Raw genomic sequence first — 17960 nt, 5'->3', positions numbered from 1 at the left:
CTTCCGGGAGAGAAGGAGAAGCACCTCTTGACTTCAAGGCTATTTTATAGTCATCGCTGCTGGAAGCACGAACAGAAAGAATTATAACCAACAATACTTGGTGTTCATAAACTTCAAACAGACATCTTATCTTGGCAGTCTGCCTAAATTCAGGGCCGGTGCCAGAAAGAAAAATATGGTGGTTTTATCCTTTATTTCAAATCATCACAAAATGTGCTATAATGGTAACTAATTTCTGGTTTGGTAATGAAATATAAAATGACGACTGCTGATGGAAAAACCCTGGAATCATGGGATAGCTGCCTGTATCTTGCTCAGCTTTACCAACAGGAAACACAAGTACTGTATTGATCACAAGTCCCGAAAGACGAGACATAAAGCATGTCAAAGTTGAGTGCAGTCTATGCCGAACTCCTGCACATACTTGAGGTCAGCTCATGAAAGAAATTAAGTTGTCACCACAGCCCTGACAGCTCATAGCTTACCTTACGCCCTGTAATAAAAGTACAAAGATTTCCACCACATGTGGAAGCTGCTGTAACTCACGATCAACGTTATGTCAAGCTCTAATAAACATACTGTATACAGTACTTCACTGCACTCTAAACTAACACAAATGAGCAGTGGTCAGGATTCTGGATGCATAACTGGAAGGTTGTGGGTTCAAATCCCAGGAGAGAGACTGCTGTTGAAATCTTAAATAAGGTAATTCCTCTGCATTGTTGCAGTGAAGCACTCTGCTATGTATAAGGGTACAGATGTAAGTTAAAGAGATAGAAACACCAGCCAAATACATACAGTGCAGTCCATAAGTATTTGGACAGTGACACAATTTTTGCTGTTTTGGCTCTGTAATCCAGCACATTGAATTTGAAATAAATGACTATGAGGTTAAAGTGCAGAATGTCCGCTTTAATTCGAGGGTATTTATGTCTATATTGGGTGAACCATACAGGAATCACCTTTTTATACATAGTCCCCCCATTTCATGGGACCAAAAGTAGTTGGACACATTAACTTAATCTTTAAAATTTGGCATGTTTGCAAATCCTTTGCAATTGATAATGTCTGCAACCCATAGACATCACCAGACGTTGGGTATCTTTCCTGGTGATTCAGCCATTTTCTGTTCCTGCTTGTTTCGGGGGCTTTTTGCTTTCAGTCTTGTCTTCAGTAAGTGAAACGCATACTCAATGGGATTCAGGTCGGGTGATTGACTTGGCCAGTCAAGAACATTCCACTTTTTGGCCCTGAAAAACTCCATAGTTTCTTAAGCAGTATGTTTAGGGTCATTGTCCTGCTGCAAGGTGAAGCGCTGTCCAATGAGTTCTGAAGCATTTGGTTGGATCTGAGCAGATAAGATGCTTCTGTACATTTCGGAATTCATCCTGCTGCTGCCGTCTGCAGTCACATCACCAATAAAGACAAGTGAGCCAGGTCCACTGGCAGCCATACATGCCCAATCCAGGACACTACCTTCATGTTTCACAGATGAGGTGGTCATGAGCAGTTCCATTTTTTCTCCCTACTTTTCTCTTTCCATCACTCTGGTACAGGTTAATCTTGGTCTCATCTGCCCATAAGGCTTTGACCCAGAACTCTACAGGCTTTTTTATCGGCTTTTACTTTTTAGCAGACTGTAACCTGGCCTTTCTTACCAGCTGTTTGCATCTTGTGGTGAGCCCTCTGAGATTATGCTGGTGTATTCTTCTCTTTATGGTCGTCCTTGACACATCTATGCCTACATCCTGGAGATGTATCCAGTGTTCCTGATCTGTTCAACACTCGAAAAGGGGTTTTACTTCACGATTGAAAGTATTCTTCGGTCATCCACTACTGTGGTCTTCTGTAGTCTACCAGGTCGTTTGCTATTGCTAAGCTCACCAGTGCGATATTTCTTCTCAACAATGTACCAGACAGTTGATTTTGACACACCTAATATTTTGACTATGTCTCTGATTGATTTATTAAGATTTTTCGACCTCATGATGGCCCACTTCACTGGCATTGACACGTCTTTGGTCCTCATGTTTAGAGACAAAAGCAACAGACTCCAGATGCAAATCTCACATCTAGAATCAACTCTAGACCTTTTGTTAGCTCTCTTGTCATAAACTAATGATGCAAAACACACAGCTGGCCAAGAAACAACTGAGCAGCCAAATGTCCAATTAGTTTTGGTCCCCTGAAACGGGGGGACTCTGTATAAAAAGGGCTGTGATTCCTATAAGGTTCACCCAATATAGACATAAATACCCTTGAATTAAAGCTGACATTCTGCACTTTAACCTCATAGTAATTGTTTCATTTCAAATCCAATGTGCTGGAGTACAGAGCCAAAACAACAAAAATTGTTGCATTGTATATAATAAGATTCATAATATGTCATTAAAAATTAAAAATGAAGGTTTCACATTTTCCATTCACTCAGACTTTGCCATGGGAGTGTGTACCTGTGAAACAGCTTTATCATCTTGTACCCTAGAGCTATTGAACGTAGGTCCCTTCCAATCCACTTCCTCCATTTCATAATTTGATCAAACCAGCTCTTTAATTGCTATACTGATCCTGACGATTATCAGTTAAATAATTAAGTAGCTGGTTATAGTATCTTAGTGTGTCCCTGATTAATTTTTCCTTGTCTTCTACTGAATACCTGGTTTTGGCAGTTTGCCCTAAATTGGTTGGTATCCCAATTTATTCAGAGGGTAAAAATAAATATATGGAAATATATGGGGAAAATGTAATTAAAATGTATTGTGTATATGAAAATTTGTACATTATTGGACAGTTTTACAGTGCTGTAAAGCAAACCAATTCTGGTGTTTAATGTGTCCACTACTTACAGGCTTTCCACTCTGTCTGTTTAAAATAAATTAGATTTATAGTATACAACAGACAAAGTTAACACGACTGCATTATACACAAAATCATAAAAAGAGGAATTTATAGAATCGCGTGGTGTAACTGAACTTGAAATCCGATATCAAACAGAAACTTTGTGATATTGCAAGCACACCGTGTGCATAGTATTCACCAAAGAAGAAGGGTGCTGTTAGCACTTGGCACTTTATTAAAAGCCATGTTACATACAGCGCCCCGCGCAACATATAGAACAGTTTCCTGTTATGACTTGCTTCACCCTTCTCTAACACTCTTCGCCTTCAAACTCCCTCCTGCCTGCTCTGAGCTATGAAGTGCCCCCCTCACTGCTCTGAGCTCCGAACCTCGATTCAAAGACCGCACTGTGCTCACCAGACTCTTTTAAAAATATTTTGATGCTAATGAGAATCAGACAATCAGAGACAGAACTGGTCTTAAGGAAATGCTTTACAAAATATGATATTACTTTAGCACTGTTAAATATATTGTGATTTTGCAGCATTTAGATCAAGGTATTATTTATTTCTACTCCTAACACTCTCACTGGGTGTGTGGTCCAGAGCACTGCAAGAACTCAAGGCACATAGCATTTTTTAGCCCTTTGCTTAGTGCTAGGCAATATATCCCAAAATATTCATAGGGAAAGGTGGATTAATATGACACTGTAGGCTACAGGTCTTTCAGTTTTTCAACAGGTCAGGAACTGATTTAAGAATGTATAATGTCACAACCATGTCATGGCAATATGTCCCCACTTAGGACATATTGTCATGAAAAATATCATAAAACATGATATATTGTCATAATGTGGTTGTGACCTAAGTTGAAACCGCTCTTAAAACTGGATCCTATTAATACTCACCTATACGTTCTTCAATTAGTTCCTGACTAACAACTGGCAGACGTGTAGCTTGGAACTTGGTAATAGGAAGCCAATTCAGATTTTGATTTCTCTAGCTATAATCCTACAAGCTTCAACATACAAAAGAATTAAACCAATAGAAAAAAGGAATTTTTAAAATTGTTTTTCATGTATTCATTCCATGCCTTGCTATTTACTTCTGGCGCATGAAGGCTGAAGCCCAAATTAAAAAAAAAAATTGGTTTCTCAAAATGCTATTAAATGCAACTGCTCCAGAAAACCTCCCCCATCTCAAACCCGTCTTTAAGCAGCCTAAATACACCTAGCACGGCTCCTGCAGGCCGGGAGCCGAGGAGGCTGTCTGGGGGCCGGCAGTGCCATGAATATCGGAAGCGGGGGGGGCGATTTCGGATACAGGGAAGACAGCCCCACTGGCTGCAGGAACGGGACGCATGTGTGGAGACAGATGGACCGGACGTCACCTGCTGACAAAACAGGCAGGACAAATCACACACATCCAGGAGCTGTGCTTTATGCCAGATAGCACTGCGACTAGGGCAAACAACCAGAGAGAGAAACGTGCTGCCACAAGAGGGGAACGTTCCCAAAGGCGAGGCTGAAGATGGGCTGGCTTTAGAAAACCTTCTCAAGTCCCCAAGCACACCTGTGTTATGGGAGAGACGGAAAACCGAAAGGGAGGCAAAAGGCGATACTCTCCGCACACCGATTCCAGTCCGATTTTTACCTCAGGAAAGCCAGTGGAAGTGTATTCCGACAGGTGTCACGTGATTTAGACCTGTGCAGAATTCATCGATGAGGACTGAGTGGGTTGTGTTAAGACCCTGTAAAATGTCTGAGCTCTTTTCACTCAGAAAATTACTTTCCTTTCAGTTATTATTAATGTGGCACACCAACTGTGTTACAGATATAGGTTAAACGGAAGTTTCTCTAAGAGTTTAGATAAAGTGTGTGACACCTGGCACTGTAAACACTTCCAGCTTCAAAGCAAAGGGGATGCGTGCTGAGATGTGGGGGTGCCCCTGATCAAAAACAATTAATTCCTGATTTTAACCCTTTTCGTAACCCGCCTATTTGCAGCAATAAGTTAGGCCCTCAAGCTTCCAGTTACAAGTCAGGAGTGTCTAACCGCAACTCCTCACTGCTACCGATGAGAAAACTAGCGATGTTCATTTCTTCAACAAAACTGATCTGAAGAATAATGACGTTTCCAACATGTCAACATCTAATTCTGCCTTATACTGTAAATCACACACGTCTCCCCAATACCAGCCTTCGCCTGAAATCCCTGCACCCTGAGGCCCTCTCGAAATGCCACCCCGCAGACAGAACTGCTCAGTTTTACACGCAGCAATCTGGGTGAAGAGAACACATTGTTGCCGTCTCCTCATTCGGATTCCTTACTTTATTAATGCTTTCACATTGCTAAAACGATGACGTTCTCCTGCCTCACAGTTTTCCAACAAGACAACGGTGCGATCACCACTCAAATAACAATAACATGATCATGTTATCATAATAACATCATAATAACATGACTATGGATTTTCTAGGGAATATGCAGGACTGCATGTTGCATGGAATTTATATTTAATAAATCAGACATCACCTAAACATAATCCCATCCCCAAAGTCAACCCTATCCTTCACTCTAACCCTAATGATCTAATTTACAAGTGTCACAGTTTTATTTAAACTTAGATTTAGGGTTACAGCTCTGGTTAGAATTAGGTCTCAACTTAAAGGCTTGAGTTAAGACTAATGGAGGGATTCAAAAGATACATTCTTCCCTTTCATCGCCGCACAAGACTTGAAACGTGCACCATTCGCTGATTAATACACCTAAACTGGGGAGATGACCATATACGAGTTTATATTAATTTTGCTGCCTCGTATAATTTCTTGAAGTCAACCAATATTTCATGAAACACCGAATCGGGGTAAAGCGGAGACCAAATGACCAACCATTTTCCTCAAAAATGAGAGAAAGCTGTAAATAGTAAAGGGTAGCCTGTGAGTGGCTTGGCTGTTGTTGGATTTATATTTACATGTTTAAAATATTCCAGTAGAGTGTAGTACAGGAAAGAATGGTCCATTCCTGTTGAATCTTAAATGAAGGCACCATTTCCTTTCAGCCCCACTGAGGGAGACGGCCTTGCCTTGGCCCAGTTCCTGCAGCGCACGGGCCCTTCAGGGACGAAGCCCTCTGCTGCAACAGGCTGCTCAGCCCCAGTCCAGCCGCCCGCCTGCCTGTCTGGAGCAGCCGCCTGTGATATGTGGATCTCTCCTCCTCTCGGAGGCCCACGGGGGCCGGCCGCGCCTGGCGCGGGCGCGGGCCTCTCAGGCAGGTAATCACCTTGGCAGCTTGATGGACTGCCCGTTCCCATCGCCAGCTCCAGCCTCCCGCGCGCCACGCTGCCTTTTCATTACGCACTAAGCGCAGAGCTGAGCTTGGCAGCATCGGGGGACGAGCAACACTGACAGAGAACCCCATTAATAAAACAGTAAATAAATAAATAGGTCAGGCCGTGTGGGTGCAGTCTGCAAAAACCTCCAGTGGAAGGGTATTTTTTTTTTCTTCCCTTGTATTTCTTTACAGCCATCTTACATGCAGGTGACAGCACAGATGCTGCAAGTGCAGCAAAGTTCCTCATCTGACTACTTTTTTAGTTTGTAACTGTGTGGGGAAAAAAAAGCTCTATTTCTGTCTGAGTGGCCTAGGGCAAACATTCCTCCTTGCTAATACAACAGCAAAAAAAAAAAAGTGTCCCATAAAAATGTACCTAAGCACACTGTCACACATTATTAGGCGGTCATAAAATAAAGCAGTGATTCAGATATTATTAATAATTCTATCAGAATTATTCTTTACAATATGACCATTGATATCACAATTTGCGAGCCAACTATTGTAGCTAGGGTATGAGGAGATGGTGATCACAAGGAGGATTGTTGTTCTAAAATAAGCCTCCCAGAAAAAGCCCCCACTTAAAGAAAACAGCAACAATGCCCAAATCTGAGATTTCCCCATCCGACTGCCTGGATAGGCTAGTGGCCTCTGTGTGCTCTGCAGCGATTTCCCTCAGCTGCGCTTGCCCGGGCTTGACCTCGCTGGTGCTCGGCTTCGTAACTTCTCGGCAACGAAGAAGAGGCGGGGGTCGCTGAAGACCACCCCCATGCACGGTGCCGACTCGCGGGACGGGGAGCTTGCCTTTTTCAAGCATAATTTTTTTTTTTTGAACATGCATCACAAAGATGAATACTCCTCAAAGGACACTGAAGATACAACTGAATATATAAAAAATGCACGTAAAAAACATCGCTGCACAATTCACGTGACAACAATAGAATAAACTAGAACAGATAAGGTCTACAGTAAGATAAAGGAGGAAGAGGGGAGGCAGTACTTGCCTTGGCGATCTTCTTTGGAGGCTCTTCCTCCTGGCTGCACAGGAGAGCCGCCCCCTCCTGCGGCACGTCCCACACAGCCATGAGCCCGGGGTGCGCGCCCTCCTCCTGCTGCAGGCTGTGGGAGCACAGCTCCTCCAGGACCACCTTCACGCCGTGGGCCACAGGCGCCGCCAGCTCCTTCAGTGCTGACCGCCAGTCAAACCGCAGCCCAGCGGGCTGCAGGGAGAACGACTCGGCTCAGCTCTGGGCTCGAGGAAACTCTGGGGCTCCGCCGTTCGCCCCAGTCTGTAGGCTATCACAGAGCCCCACTCACAGAACACAGCTTCACATGTCAACAGAGCCAAAAGAACTATGGGAATACACATATGTATGAACTATTATCGCCCTACTCCCCACCTCGCAACCTTCGCTCTTCTAATTCTGCTCTCCTTACTGTCCCCCAAGCCCGTCTACATTGTGTGGGTGACAGGGCCTTCTCCTGCTATGCCCCCAAGCTCTGGAACTCTCTCCCCAAGGATATCAGAGAGTCACCTTCTCTAAACTCCTTCAAATCCAGACTCAAAACCCTCTTCTTCAGAAAAGCCTTTACTGAACTGTTCCATTCTTCACCCCTCTGCTCTTCTTAGTACCACCATCCACGGTCTCCCCTATATATTGTAATTGTGTCTTATCTTGTGTATTCTCCTTATTTATTGTTATACTCTTCCTATTTATTGTTATTGTCATCCTGTAAAGCGCTTAAGAAGCCACCTTTAAAGGCGCTATATAAAATAGAGTTTTTTATTATTATTATTATTACATATATATTAGGACTGCTGTGTAATAGAAAATACAATTGGTAATATAGAATTTGCCACTTAGAATATTAGAACATAGGAAACGTTGTGCATGAGAGGAGACCTTTCAGCCAGTCTTACTGGCTTGGCAGTTTAAGAACTAACCATCTGGCAGAGAAGCTGTTCCACACCCCCACAATTCTTTGTGTAAAGAAGTATTTCCTATTCTCTCTAAATAAATTCATTCATTTTTAGCATCCAACTGAGACCCAAAGCCCTTGTCCTTTTTATTCCACTCCGGAATCTGAAGTAGTCGTCAAGCTTTTTGAAGACCCACACATCACTTTGAACATAAAATAAAATCTCCCTCCGGCCTTATTATCCAGAAATAAAATAAAAGACGGCCTTGCTTCTTACCTCACTGGCCTGGAGAAGCTGTTCACAGTGGGGCTTGCTGCCATCTGCAGCAGCTGTGTCCAGCTCCTCGCTAGTCTTCCTCATATCTGTACAGACCAACAGACCTCACTAACAAGACCACACATCATGCCTGTTTCAAACACCCTCATTAGCACACCACAAACAAGTCTCACTGCAAAACGAGGGTCTTAAAGAGGTTCGGCTTTAATCCAAGCCTTTGTGGTTTTCACATGGGTGAACTTTCACCTTTATTTTGCTGAAAATCTCATCAGTGATATTTATGTTTTGTAGAAACTGTAATTTCACAAAATATGATTCACATGACAGAGTTCATAAAGTGTGCTATCCTTGGTGTACTAGCTAAACTCTTCTCTGGTATAAAACCACCTTTGCAGCAGTTTCTCACTCATCCCCCTGATCTGGGGTGGGGGATTAATACTTTCTGAAGGCACTGTACAGTCGGTCATCAAACAGTGAGAAATTCGTGAGACTCAACTGATCGAATACAAAACCTTTATACGAATGCAGCAGCAATACCTGTGAGCACAGCACAGCGGTGAAGAGCCTGTGCGGTGTGGTGGTTTGTATTGCTAGTGTTCAGTCACAAGCAGCTGCTGAGAAACTCTCTCGGTGTTACCCAAGGCAAGTCAATTTACAGTACCGACATGCGCACGAGTCAAACTTCAGGGAAAAATCAAGGCAAATGCTTTACTTTCTGACCTTTAAGCCCATCTGATGAATTTCTGGTAATTAAGTAATTTGATTGCCTGAATTAATGATTTGGATAACTGCCCTTTAAAGGCTGTTTACTCCTCTGTAAATCAAGCATTTCTGCATGTCTTGTTTTTAATGTAACCTTTACATAAATGACTACATGCACCAAAAGCTTTAATTTTAACTTCTCCAGCCCGGCAGAATACTAAAGCAAGCTAAGCGGCAAGGACTCTGAGAACTCACTTGTTTAATTACCATAAAGTCATAACTGCAGGGCATGCCACATTTTTGCAAAAATGCTTCAACACTGACTGGAGACCTCCGGTATCTGTCATGAAGTGCTTTAAAAAGGCAACTTTTCTGGAACATACTGTAACTGCTAAACTGGTGTAATTTGTGCAGGGAGGGACACTGTGTTGTAAAGATGCTGTCCTTCAGACGGGATGTGAAATCAAGGCCTTGACCTGGTCATTAAAAAGCCCAGAGCACTTAGGAAGGGTAGGGGTGGTAACCTGGTGTCCTGGCTACATTCTCTGGGCCTGTGCAATCGGACCTCCCTGGGGCAGAATGGCTGCTGTGCGGGGGGGGGGTTACAGTGGGTCCTTCCTGGATGTACAGCACTTTGGAACCCTTGAGAAGCGCTATATGAAATGCACAAAACTCATCTTCATATTATTATTATGATTATTATATAGAGAATATTAGCAGCCTAGTTTTTATATGCAACGAATACATTTGCATACAAGGATTTCATGTGTGTAAGATGTGTACGGTACGATTAGGTACTCATTGCTCTGCTATGGTGGGGTTAAGTCTAAGTAAATAAACCGTCAACGTCAGGTACAGGTGTCAGCAGTACACACTAAATTTTAGGTTGATAGGCTACTCTACTTTGCTTAACGTTAGTCTCTGTTATTCATACAAAATGTCTATATAACATAAGGTCAATGCAGGCAAGAACTGCTGTGATAAGTTCAATTGCCTTGGCAGGAGTAGTGGGCCGGACAAGGGCGGCACTGAGGGGGTCAGCTTGAAACTGGGGAAGAAAAATCCTTACAATCTCGAGAAGTTTCCCTACACAATATTTCAGATAAGTGCATAAGACGGGATGAAGTCATTATAAACCACCTAAAGAGGCCAATATATTATAATAATATTATAACTAGCCTTAGCCTATAAGTAACGTGACCTTGTCCCTTCTTTAATACTACTAGTGTATTTGCGTGGTAAACTTTTAGATAAAATCTATTTATTCTAGAAAACAGAATCGGTAGAGCCTGTAGTATTGGGGTGACCTACGGACATTGATTCATCAATTATCCAGAACTGAGAACAAAAAGGGTAACATTAACTAAATTAGATAAAATATATTTATATATTTAGCTAAAATAAACATTTGTATCTTGAATGCTTTGCTTCCAGTGGTTCTAAAACAGCCTTTCAAGCCTCCTTAAGTGTTCCACACCCATTTGAGAAATAAGGAACGGACTGCACGCTGTACCTCTCTCACTGCAAGGAGCTTCTCCTGCACAGCTAAGAGGAGAGATGTCAGCAGCCAGCTCCTCTGTCCTCTTCTCTATGCACAGCAGAGTTTCTGTAAGCTGTGCGAGAAGCCTCAGCTGGTGTGAGGTCAGGCAGACGTTCCTCCCTTTCCTGGGCTGCTCCGGGAGCACTGCAAGGGAAGCACAGAGAAAATCCTATTGGACATGTGCTGCAGACACTCTGCGCTGTCACAGCCGAGACGACACTCAGAGGGCACGCCACGGGAATACTCACACTTCCGGACGCTTCAAGAAAACACTGAAACGTTCAAAATATATTTTTTTTTCTGTGAAGTAATTTCATTGCCAAAATGCCTCAAACAAGTGAACAGAAAACCTCTTGCCTGTTTTCACTTACTGCGTAAATGCATTTAAAACAGGGAATGCTCCTGTGTTAAGCTGCTGCATTTGACAAACCAGCCACCTGTGGAATAAGAGCCTCACTCGTGAGAGCCTGTGAAATGACATGCCGTACAAACAGACGGAAGAACAAATACGCTTGTATGGATGCTGAAATTAGTTCCCCTTGAAAAGGCACGTGGGACCAGATCATGAAAGCATTAGCATGGCTCTTAAGTGATGACAAGGATCAGGTGAAAGCTGTCATCTCTAAGTGTAACAAGTTATTGATTTTTAGATTCCAGATCAGTTTGGGCTTTTTGCCGTGTTCCGACATGGAATGTAACAACCGACGCAACTAAACCACTATAGAGCTTTTCAATTATGACAAAATAATCCCGATGATGCACGACCTGTTATTCTCTAGCCCTTTTAGATTGTTACAACAGTTTCTTGTCAGTAGGCTACAAAAAGAGTAGGCAACCAAGACTATTCCTGTTTATTACCACTGTTCTGTGCTGTGACAGCAGGCCCTTCAATCGGAGGGTCTTGCCCCGTCGTCCCAGGCCAGGATATGGGTGCTGTCCACATGGCTGGGCAGCTTCTTCCATACTTCCACAACCCTCTGTGTAAAGACCTTGCTCCCACTCTCATTCTCAATGCTTCCTTTCAGCAAAAAAATAATTCTCTTACAATGCTTTATGAGAAACATGAGCGTAAATGCCGTGATGTTAATTTGCATGAGCTCAAACTGAGTCCTGTAAGCGGTTCCAGACCTGGAGTGCTGTCTGCGTGGAGCTGGTATTTTCTCTCCCCGTGTTCGCACGTGTTCCCTCTGGGTGCTCCCGTTTCCTCCCACAGTACAAAGCCATGCTGGTAGGTTAGCTGCCTTCTGGGAAAGCTGACCCTGTGTGAGTGTGTGTGTCTGTGTTTATGAATGCCTTCCAGAGGGTGTTCTGACTTGTGCCGATGTGCCGATGCTTGGATGAAGCAGTTGGAAAATGGATGGATGGACTGTATGCATGATTATAATAAGTCTTGCTTTATATGCAAAAGGTCTTGGTAAAAAAACGTACCAGGAAGTTCTCTGGCACTTTCATTTTATTTATTTTTTTATTTTGGTATGGGAATGTTTGTTTTTTGTATACTCATGACCATCTACCATAGATATTCTAAAACTAAAAGCTTTTTAATTGTAAAGAAAATGAATCATTAGCAAAAGTAAACTCGAAGAACAGCTCACGGAGAGCAAAAGTCTCACTCGCAAAAACATTATTTGACTCTCCACATGTTTCTTCTGGCTTAAAGCTCTGCTGTGCACGAAAATGAAAATTAGCCACCGGTATGTCTTTCTGTAGTGCCACACAGAGGAAGATCTTGTGTAGTGCTAGCATTCAGTTCCGAAGCAGTTTACAAATATCACAGATCAGCGTCACTGTCAGACACCAGAATCTCTTTTTCCCCCAGCGATGTTCTGCAAGACACACTTGATTCTGACTCGGCTTGTCGGCTCTTGTTTTCAGCTGTTTTGTACGGAGGGCGATGCTCTCCAGATTCCCATGTAGGAGACAGTTCTAGAGCCTAGCAGCAGTCCAAGAGCCACGGCCTGGGCAGAGGGCAAACAGAATACAGACGTCGCTGGCATCACCAGTCCTACACTGGCTGTACTGAAAGGGGCCCTGCTGCAGAATATTCTCTCTTCGTTGATTACATATTACATTTTACATATTACAATCCATGTCTCTTGTTTCGTACTAAATTCAACAGGATCTGAGAAAAGTGTAATGCATACAAAGATCTATACCGATTTACAATTTTGTACTTAAAAACAACAACTTTATAACTATTAGTTAATAACACTGTTACTTCATGCATCAAACTGAATTCATGGAGTGGAAACCTTTTTTCCTGCCTGTCTGGGAGTTGCGATCCACTATGCCTGTGCAACTCCAGAGGAGCCCTTTACTGCACCTTTCGCAGTGACAGTAAGATGAACAATTACCCAGAGTAACCCGAAAGTTAGTGGTGTAATCCAAGGCCTGGTTAAAGGAGATAACATCAAGACCAATCTAAGGATTGACCCAGGAAGCCAAGTTACTTTCTACGACTGGCAGAACTCAAATAGGTGTTTGCTCCTGTCACCTAAGCCTTGGTTTAGGCCTAACTGGTTGCAAAGAATGTGGCATGAGCCAGTTGTTTTTTCAGATGTCACAATTCTGAAAATTGTATTTAAAATTCGACTTTATATATACAAGTCTCAAAAGAAAAATTTGTGAAAGAAAAGATCATTTCCGCTTCAAGAGACAGGTGAAAATGTCATAAAAATGTCTCATGTGGAACAATGCACGCTCATTAATGAAGCCCGAAGGGTATCCAAGGGAGATAAAACTAATGGATGGAGCTTTTAGTTTTTTAGATCCTTTTCAGATAGTGGAATACAAAAGTGCTTCTGCATGAAAATTAAATTTATCATGCTAGTTAAAGTGCAAACCTTGGTCTCATTTAAAATCTCTAACTAGAGAAGTAAGAATCACAGCATGAAAGAAGAAGATATCTTCTTTCCCCTTGAAGTCTCGGAGTTCAGATAGGCTTATTGACACAGTCTAATGATCCTCTACATTTCTGATTTTTGTGAGCCTGTAACATAAAAATCTGGCCCGTGAAAAAGATAAAACTTAATAACACTAAATAATGCACACATATTGAAATTACAATCCATTTAAGATTTAGTAGGCGATTTCACTAACTCTAAGTCTGAAGACCACCTCTTACTCTTTAAATCTTCTAAGTGAATGACACAAACTGAGCACTTTTATTACGCAGATGTAACCTTAAGACAAAATTAAATGTCCTGTCCTTCTGAATCAACAGCTACCCAAGACGTTCAGTATAACAATAGCTGTCACATTAAAACGATTAGGTTAATACTAAACTCAAAACACATCTTATGGTACCGTGAAACAAAAGGGTAAATTAAATTTACTGGAGTAAAGGTCACTACACTACACTCACTTTTACTTTTTACTACTGATTTTAACTCCTGATTTTAAAAAAGGCTTAATCCCCCATACACGACAAAATGAGCAACATAGCAGAAGGCGGTCAAACCAAGTTATTGAACACAAGTTAAAAAATGTGTCACATTACTGTAGTCATAGAAAGTTATGCCTCAGTAGTTTATTTTTAGAATTGTCATGACTGACAAGAAAAAAAATGACTTCCTTTTTACTTCAGTCTCAGTTCCTCCATTGCAGTAATTTTAATTTTTTCTTAGTGGTTGGAGGGAGAATGAGCAGCCCAGGTGAAGATCACCTTGTGCTTGGGTGAAAGGTAAGAATGTGCTTGCCACACGACAGTTATTGTAATTTACCTTTCTTGTCCTTTAAAGACAAGTAGTTTGTCTTGATCAAAAACCATTAGAGGTTAGTGTGCAACTCTGCTCTTCCTAATTTATATCAATGATCAACATTATGGTAGAGTGAGCAAACCGGTCAAGTTTGCGTATAATATCAAATGAGGAGGATTAGCAAACACTATATAAGCTGAAAATTAAATTCAAGAAGATTTAGATAAAATGTAAAACCTGGTAAATCATGTTTAATGTAGGCACATTAAGGGTTTTACATGCAGGTAGCAAAAACACACTACAAACACAAAATGGGAACACTGAGCTAGAAGAGGCTACCCATGAAAAAGGCATAGATGTTTAGACTGACACACTATTTACATCCTCCAGATAAGCAATAAAAAAGGAAAACAGAATGTTAGAATATATAGTTAAAAGCACATAATTAAGGAAACCAGAATGCTAGAATATAAAAACAAATAATTTAAATAAAGGTATGTTACATTATGTTGAAACTGTATAATGCACCAGTAAGATCTCATTTAGAATATTTTGTACAATCTTGATCACCACATCAAGGAATAGATATTAATATCCTGGGATCAGTCCAGAAAAGGTGCCCATCCAACAGGCCAACAACAGGCCTTGTCTCCCTCTGGTGCAGGCGTATAACAGAACACCTACCATTCCTCAGACATCAGGCAGTGACCAACAGCTGCAAGCCTCTGTTTTCACCCATTGGTCAGGTCACTGAGGTGGGAGGTCATTCCCCCCCCTCCACAGCTTTCTGGGAAATGTAGTTCAGACAAAGCAGCCCTCCTGAATGAACCTGCTATCCCATCATATAATGACCAAAAACATGCAAAAGAAATGGTTGAATGTACACGCCATGTGCTTAAAAATGTTCATATATTTTGATAATTGGGCTCTACGTTTCATTTCCCTCAGGGGGCAAACTGCCCACTACAAATTAAATGAGCTGGGTAATAAATACTGAATGATCTGAGGACACCACACAACGATGCCAATTTCTTTAATGCACCCGTTTCCAGTAAACTTAGCATCTAGTACTGCAGAGGGTATCTGTAAGAGAACACCACCAATTTCGCAGCCCACGTCCACAGAAAGCTGCTGTCTACCTGTCCGTCGTGATTGACAAAGGCACTTACAACATAGCACTGCCTACGAAGCAAAAGGTTTTGAGAATTGCAAATTAGGCCACGAATTACATTGATATTCATGAAGTCCAATAGCTGACTGATTAGATTTCTGATTTCATTTGATAGTTACCCCTTTTTCCTGCCTACTCATGTATGGGTCTACGTCACAGATCATGTAAGCGCCGAGGAGGAGGAGGAGGAGGAAGAGGAAACAGAAAACCGTGCTTTGCTTTTGAGACCAGCGCCAAACTCGGCTCAGCATCGCGCCTGTCTGTGTCGTTGTTCAGCTTTGGACGCTACAGGAAAAAAAAATCCTCGAAGAGCACAGCCACCACCCTGGGCAAGAGAAACTCCCGTGCAGCGGGCGAGTGACCCCTCCACCAGCGCCACTGAACCTCCATCAGATCGGTGCTGAGAGCCCGCACTGTGCCAGCTCTGGGAAGGCGAGGAGTGGAAAACAGAAAAGGCAGAGGAAATCCCTGAACGGCTGTTATTGATTCCGGCGTTTACGGGCTGCTAGTTTAGTGCCATTTACAAAGCAGAGCAGAGGTAGGCAGTGTGCAAAAAGGTAAACAATTGCTGTGTGGCCTGCTGCCAGATCCCGAGCCTGATATATTAAACTCATAGTGAAGTGCATTTCCCCTTTGGGTTGCACTTACTGCCACTTCATTTCCTCGGTGCTCACTCTCTCCTGCGCACAGCCGGCTGCTTGGCTATTTCCTGTCCTTCGCTGACCCCCGAGGCCCAGCTCTACCTAACAGAGCCATTAGTGGAGCGAATTGCATGTGTCTGACATGGCCTAAAACCAATTATTAGATATTTTCTTCCGAATGATGCCCTGGTCTGCTGGGAATGAGCAATCATGCAATAATTTACCTCCTGATTTAATTTTTTTCTCCCCCCCTTCCCCCCCCCCGCTGCACAAATTAGTTGTGGGCTTTGCCAGAGCCGCTCGCAGCTGCCTGCAACACGAGTCTCTGCAGCCTTGGCGAGATCCCACTCAAAATTACGAATAACAACAACGAGACAGAAGAAATAATGTGTGTGGGGGGGGGGGGTGTTGGGGAGTGTGAAACGCAGAGAAACTCCAGTTCTGAATCCCAAAGAAAACCCCCTCCATTGACAGGTTTATCGACTCCACCGATCGCCGAGCTGCTTGTGCCGACAGGAGATGTCAGAACAACAAAGGGCCGGCAGGGCCGCCGAGCACTAGATCACAAGCGTGCTGGCGTTATCCTAGCCGAGAGAGCCTTTCAAACCCCTCTTTCCTCCTGCTCCGGCTCCTGCCGCTGCTCAAGGGGGCGTCTGAAGACTCGAATAAAGGAGCTGGAAGCCCGAAAGAGTCGCTGGCAGTGCGTGCCAGTGCCTGAGATTTACTTCTTTTTTTTCCCCCGGCTTTTTAATTTAAGAGCTGCCGATGTCTTTGTGTTCGGAGCACTTCGGGGTGTGCTTCTTGGGAAAGGGGAGTGTGGCGGCTCTGTCAGACAATGCCGTCAGGCAGCTGCCCCTTATCGTCTAGCTGGACCTCGGAGCTCCTCTGCTCCAGTTTGTGCCACAGCAGGGACCTGGCATTTGAGAGGGAGAAGTGGCAAGTTCTGATATCTTGATTAAGCTGCCCTGAGGGGCAGTCAGTTTTCTTTCTCTCCGTTTTCCTTGTATGTATCCCCAGTGAAGGCCTACGCGCTTAGATCCACAAGCTCCTTAGCCGAATATACAATATATCTCTTATTCTTTTAAAAATTAAAAAAGAGTCGGCCTTTTTGCCACACTGTCAGGCCGCAGTTGTCCCGTTTGCGCTGGTGATAAAAAATAAAGCGTTCTCGTTTTTCCAGTTGAAACTGACCCAATTTGCTCAGCAGCAGTTACCAAGCTATTTAAATACGCTGTAAGGACACACAGCATGACTAAAGGGTTTTAAACCATGCTCATTGTACAGAAACTTTTCAGTCCTTTGTCTCTTTAGTCTCTCCTTTGTCTATTCCAAATTATGATGAAGTGAGAGAGGGAAAAAAGGTTTGGTGGGGATGCTCATGTATTTATTACTCCTTGTTAGGCAGCTAAGACTAAGAGTCTTCCGAGCAAATCAAAAGTTCCTCAGTATTAGGATGTAACAACAAGATATTGAGAGCGCCTTTTTAAAAAACAAATTAATTAAAAACACATTCCTTCATCTTGTGCTATCTTTACTGTATAACATTATGCTAGAAAATTCATTGTAAACATAATTATAATTATATTGTTGACACAAAGTGCACAATGTCCTGTAATTACTGTAATTGCATACACATGCATGTACACAGCATATTCGCGTAAACTCCATAAACGATATCATCTAGTGCTGTATTTTTCTGATTAAATATTAACAAGCGCTATTCCTGAACACCCTGAATTCTCTGGAGTCGCACCAATCTCCGTCTCCCACACTTTAGTGCCTGCTGCACAGCAGTGCATGGGCTTTTAGGCGCAGTGTACTCGAGAAACTGAAAATAGGAG

The 17960-nt window shown here is 42.7% G+C and overlaps 1 protein-coding gene across 3 annotated transcripts in view; it reads right to left on the bottom strand.

Annotated features, from left to right (window-relative positions):
- kiaa0825 (KIAA0825 ortholog) overlaps nucleotides 1-17960 on the bottom strand; it is a 147221-nt gene that overhangs the window by 110869 nt on the left and 18392 nt on the right. For all 3 annotated transcript variants that reach the window (XM_088910246.1, XM_088910247.1, XM_088910248.1), the window contains exons 6-8: nucleotides 10583-10753; nucleotides 8368-8453; nucleotides 7175-7390 (exon numbers count right to left, since the gene is read on the bottom strand). In XM_088910246.1, the coding sequence (XP_088766372.1) occupies nucleotides 7175-7390; nucleotides 8368-8453; nucleotides 10583-10753 (473 nt within the window). The remainder of the gene's footprint in view (nucleotides 1-7174; nucleotides 7391-8367; nucleotides 8454-10582; nucleotides 10754-17960) is intronic.

This window comes from Atractosteus spatula, chromosome 3, assembly GCF_055471065.1.
Source record: "Atractosteus spatula isolate fAtrSpa1 chromosome 3, fAtrSpa1.hap1, whole genome shotgun sequence".
Classification (NCBI taxonomy): Eukaryota; Metazoa; Chordata; class Actinopteri; order Semionotiformes; family Lepisosteidae; genus Atractosteus; species Atractosteus spatula.
The sequence above is the reverse complement of the archived record's forward strand: the minus strand, read 5'-3'. Positions and strand labels throughout refer to the sequence as shown.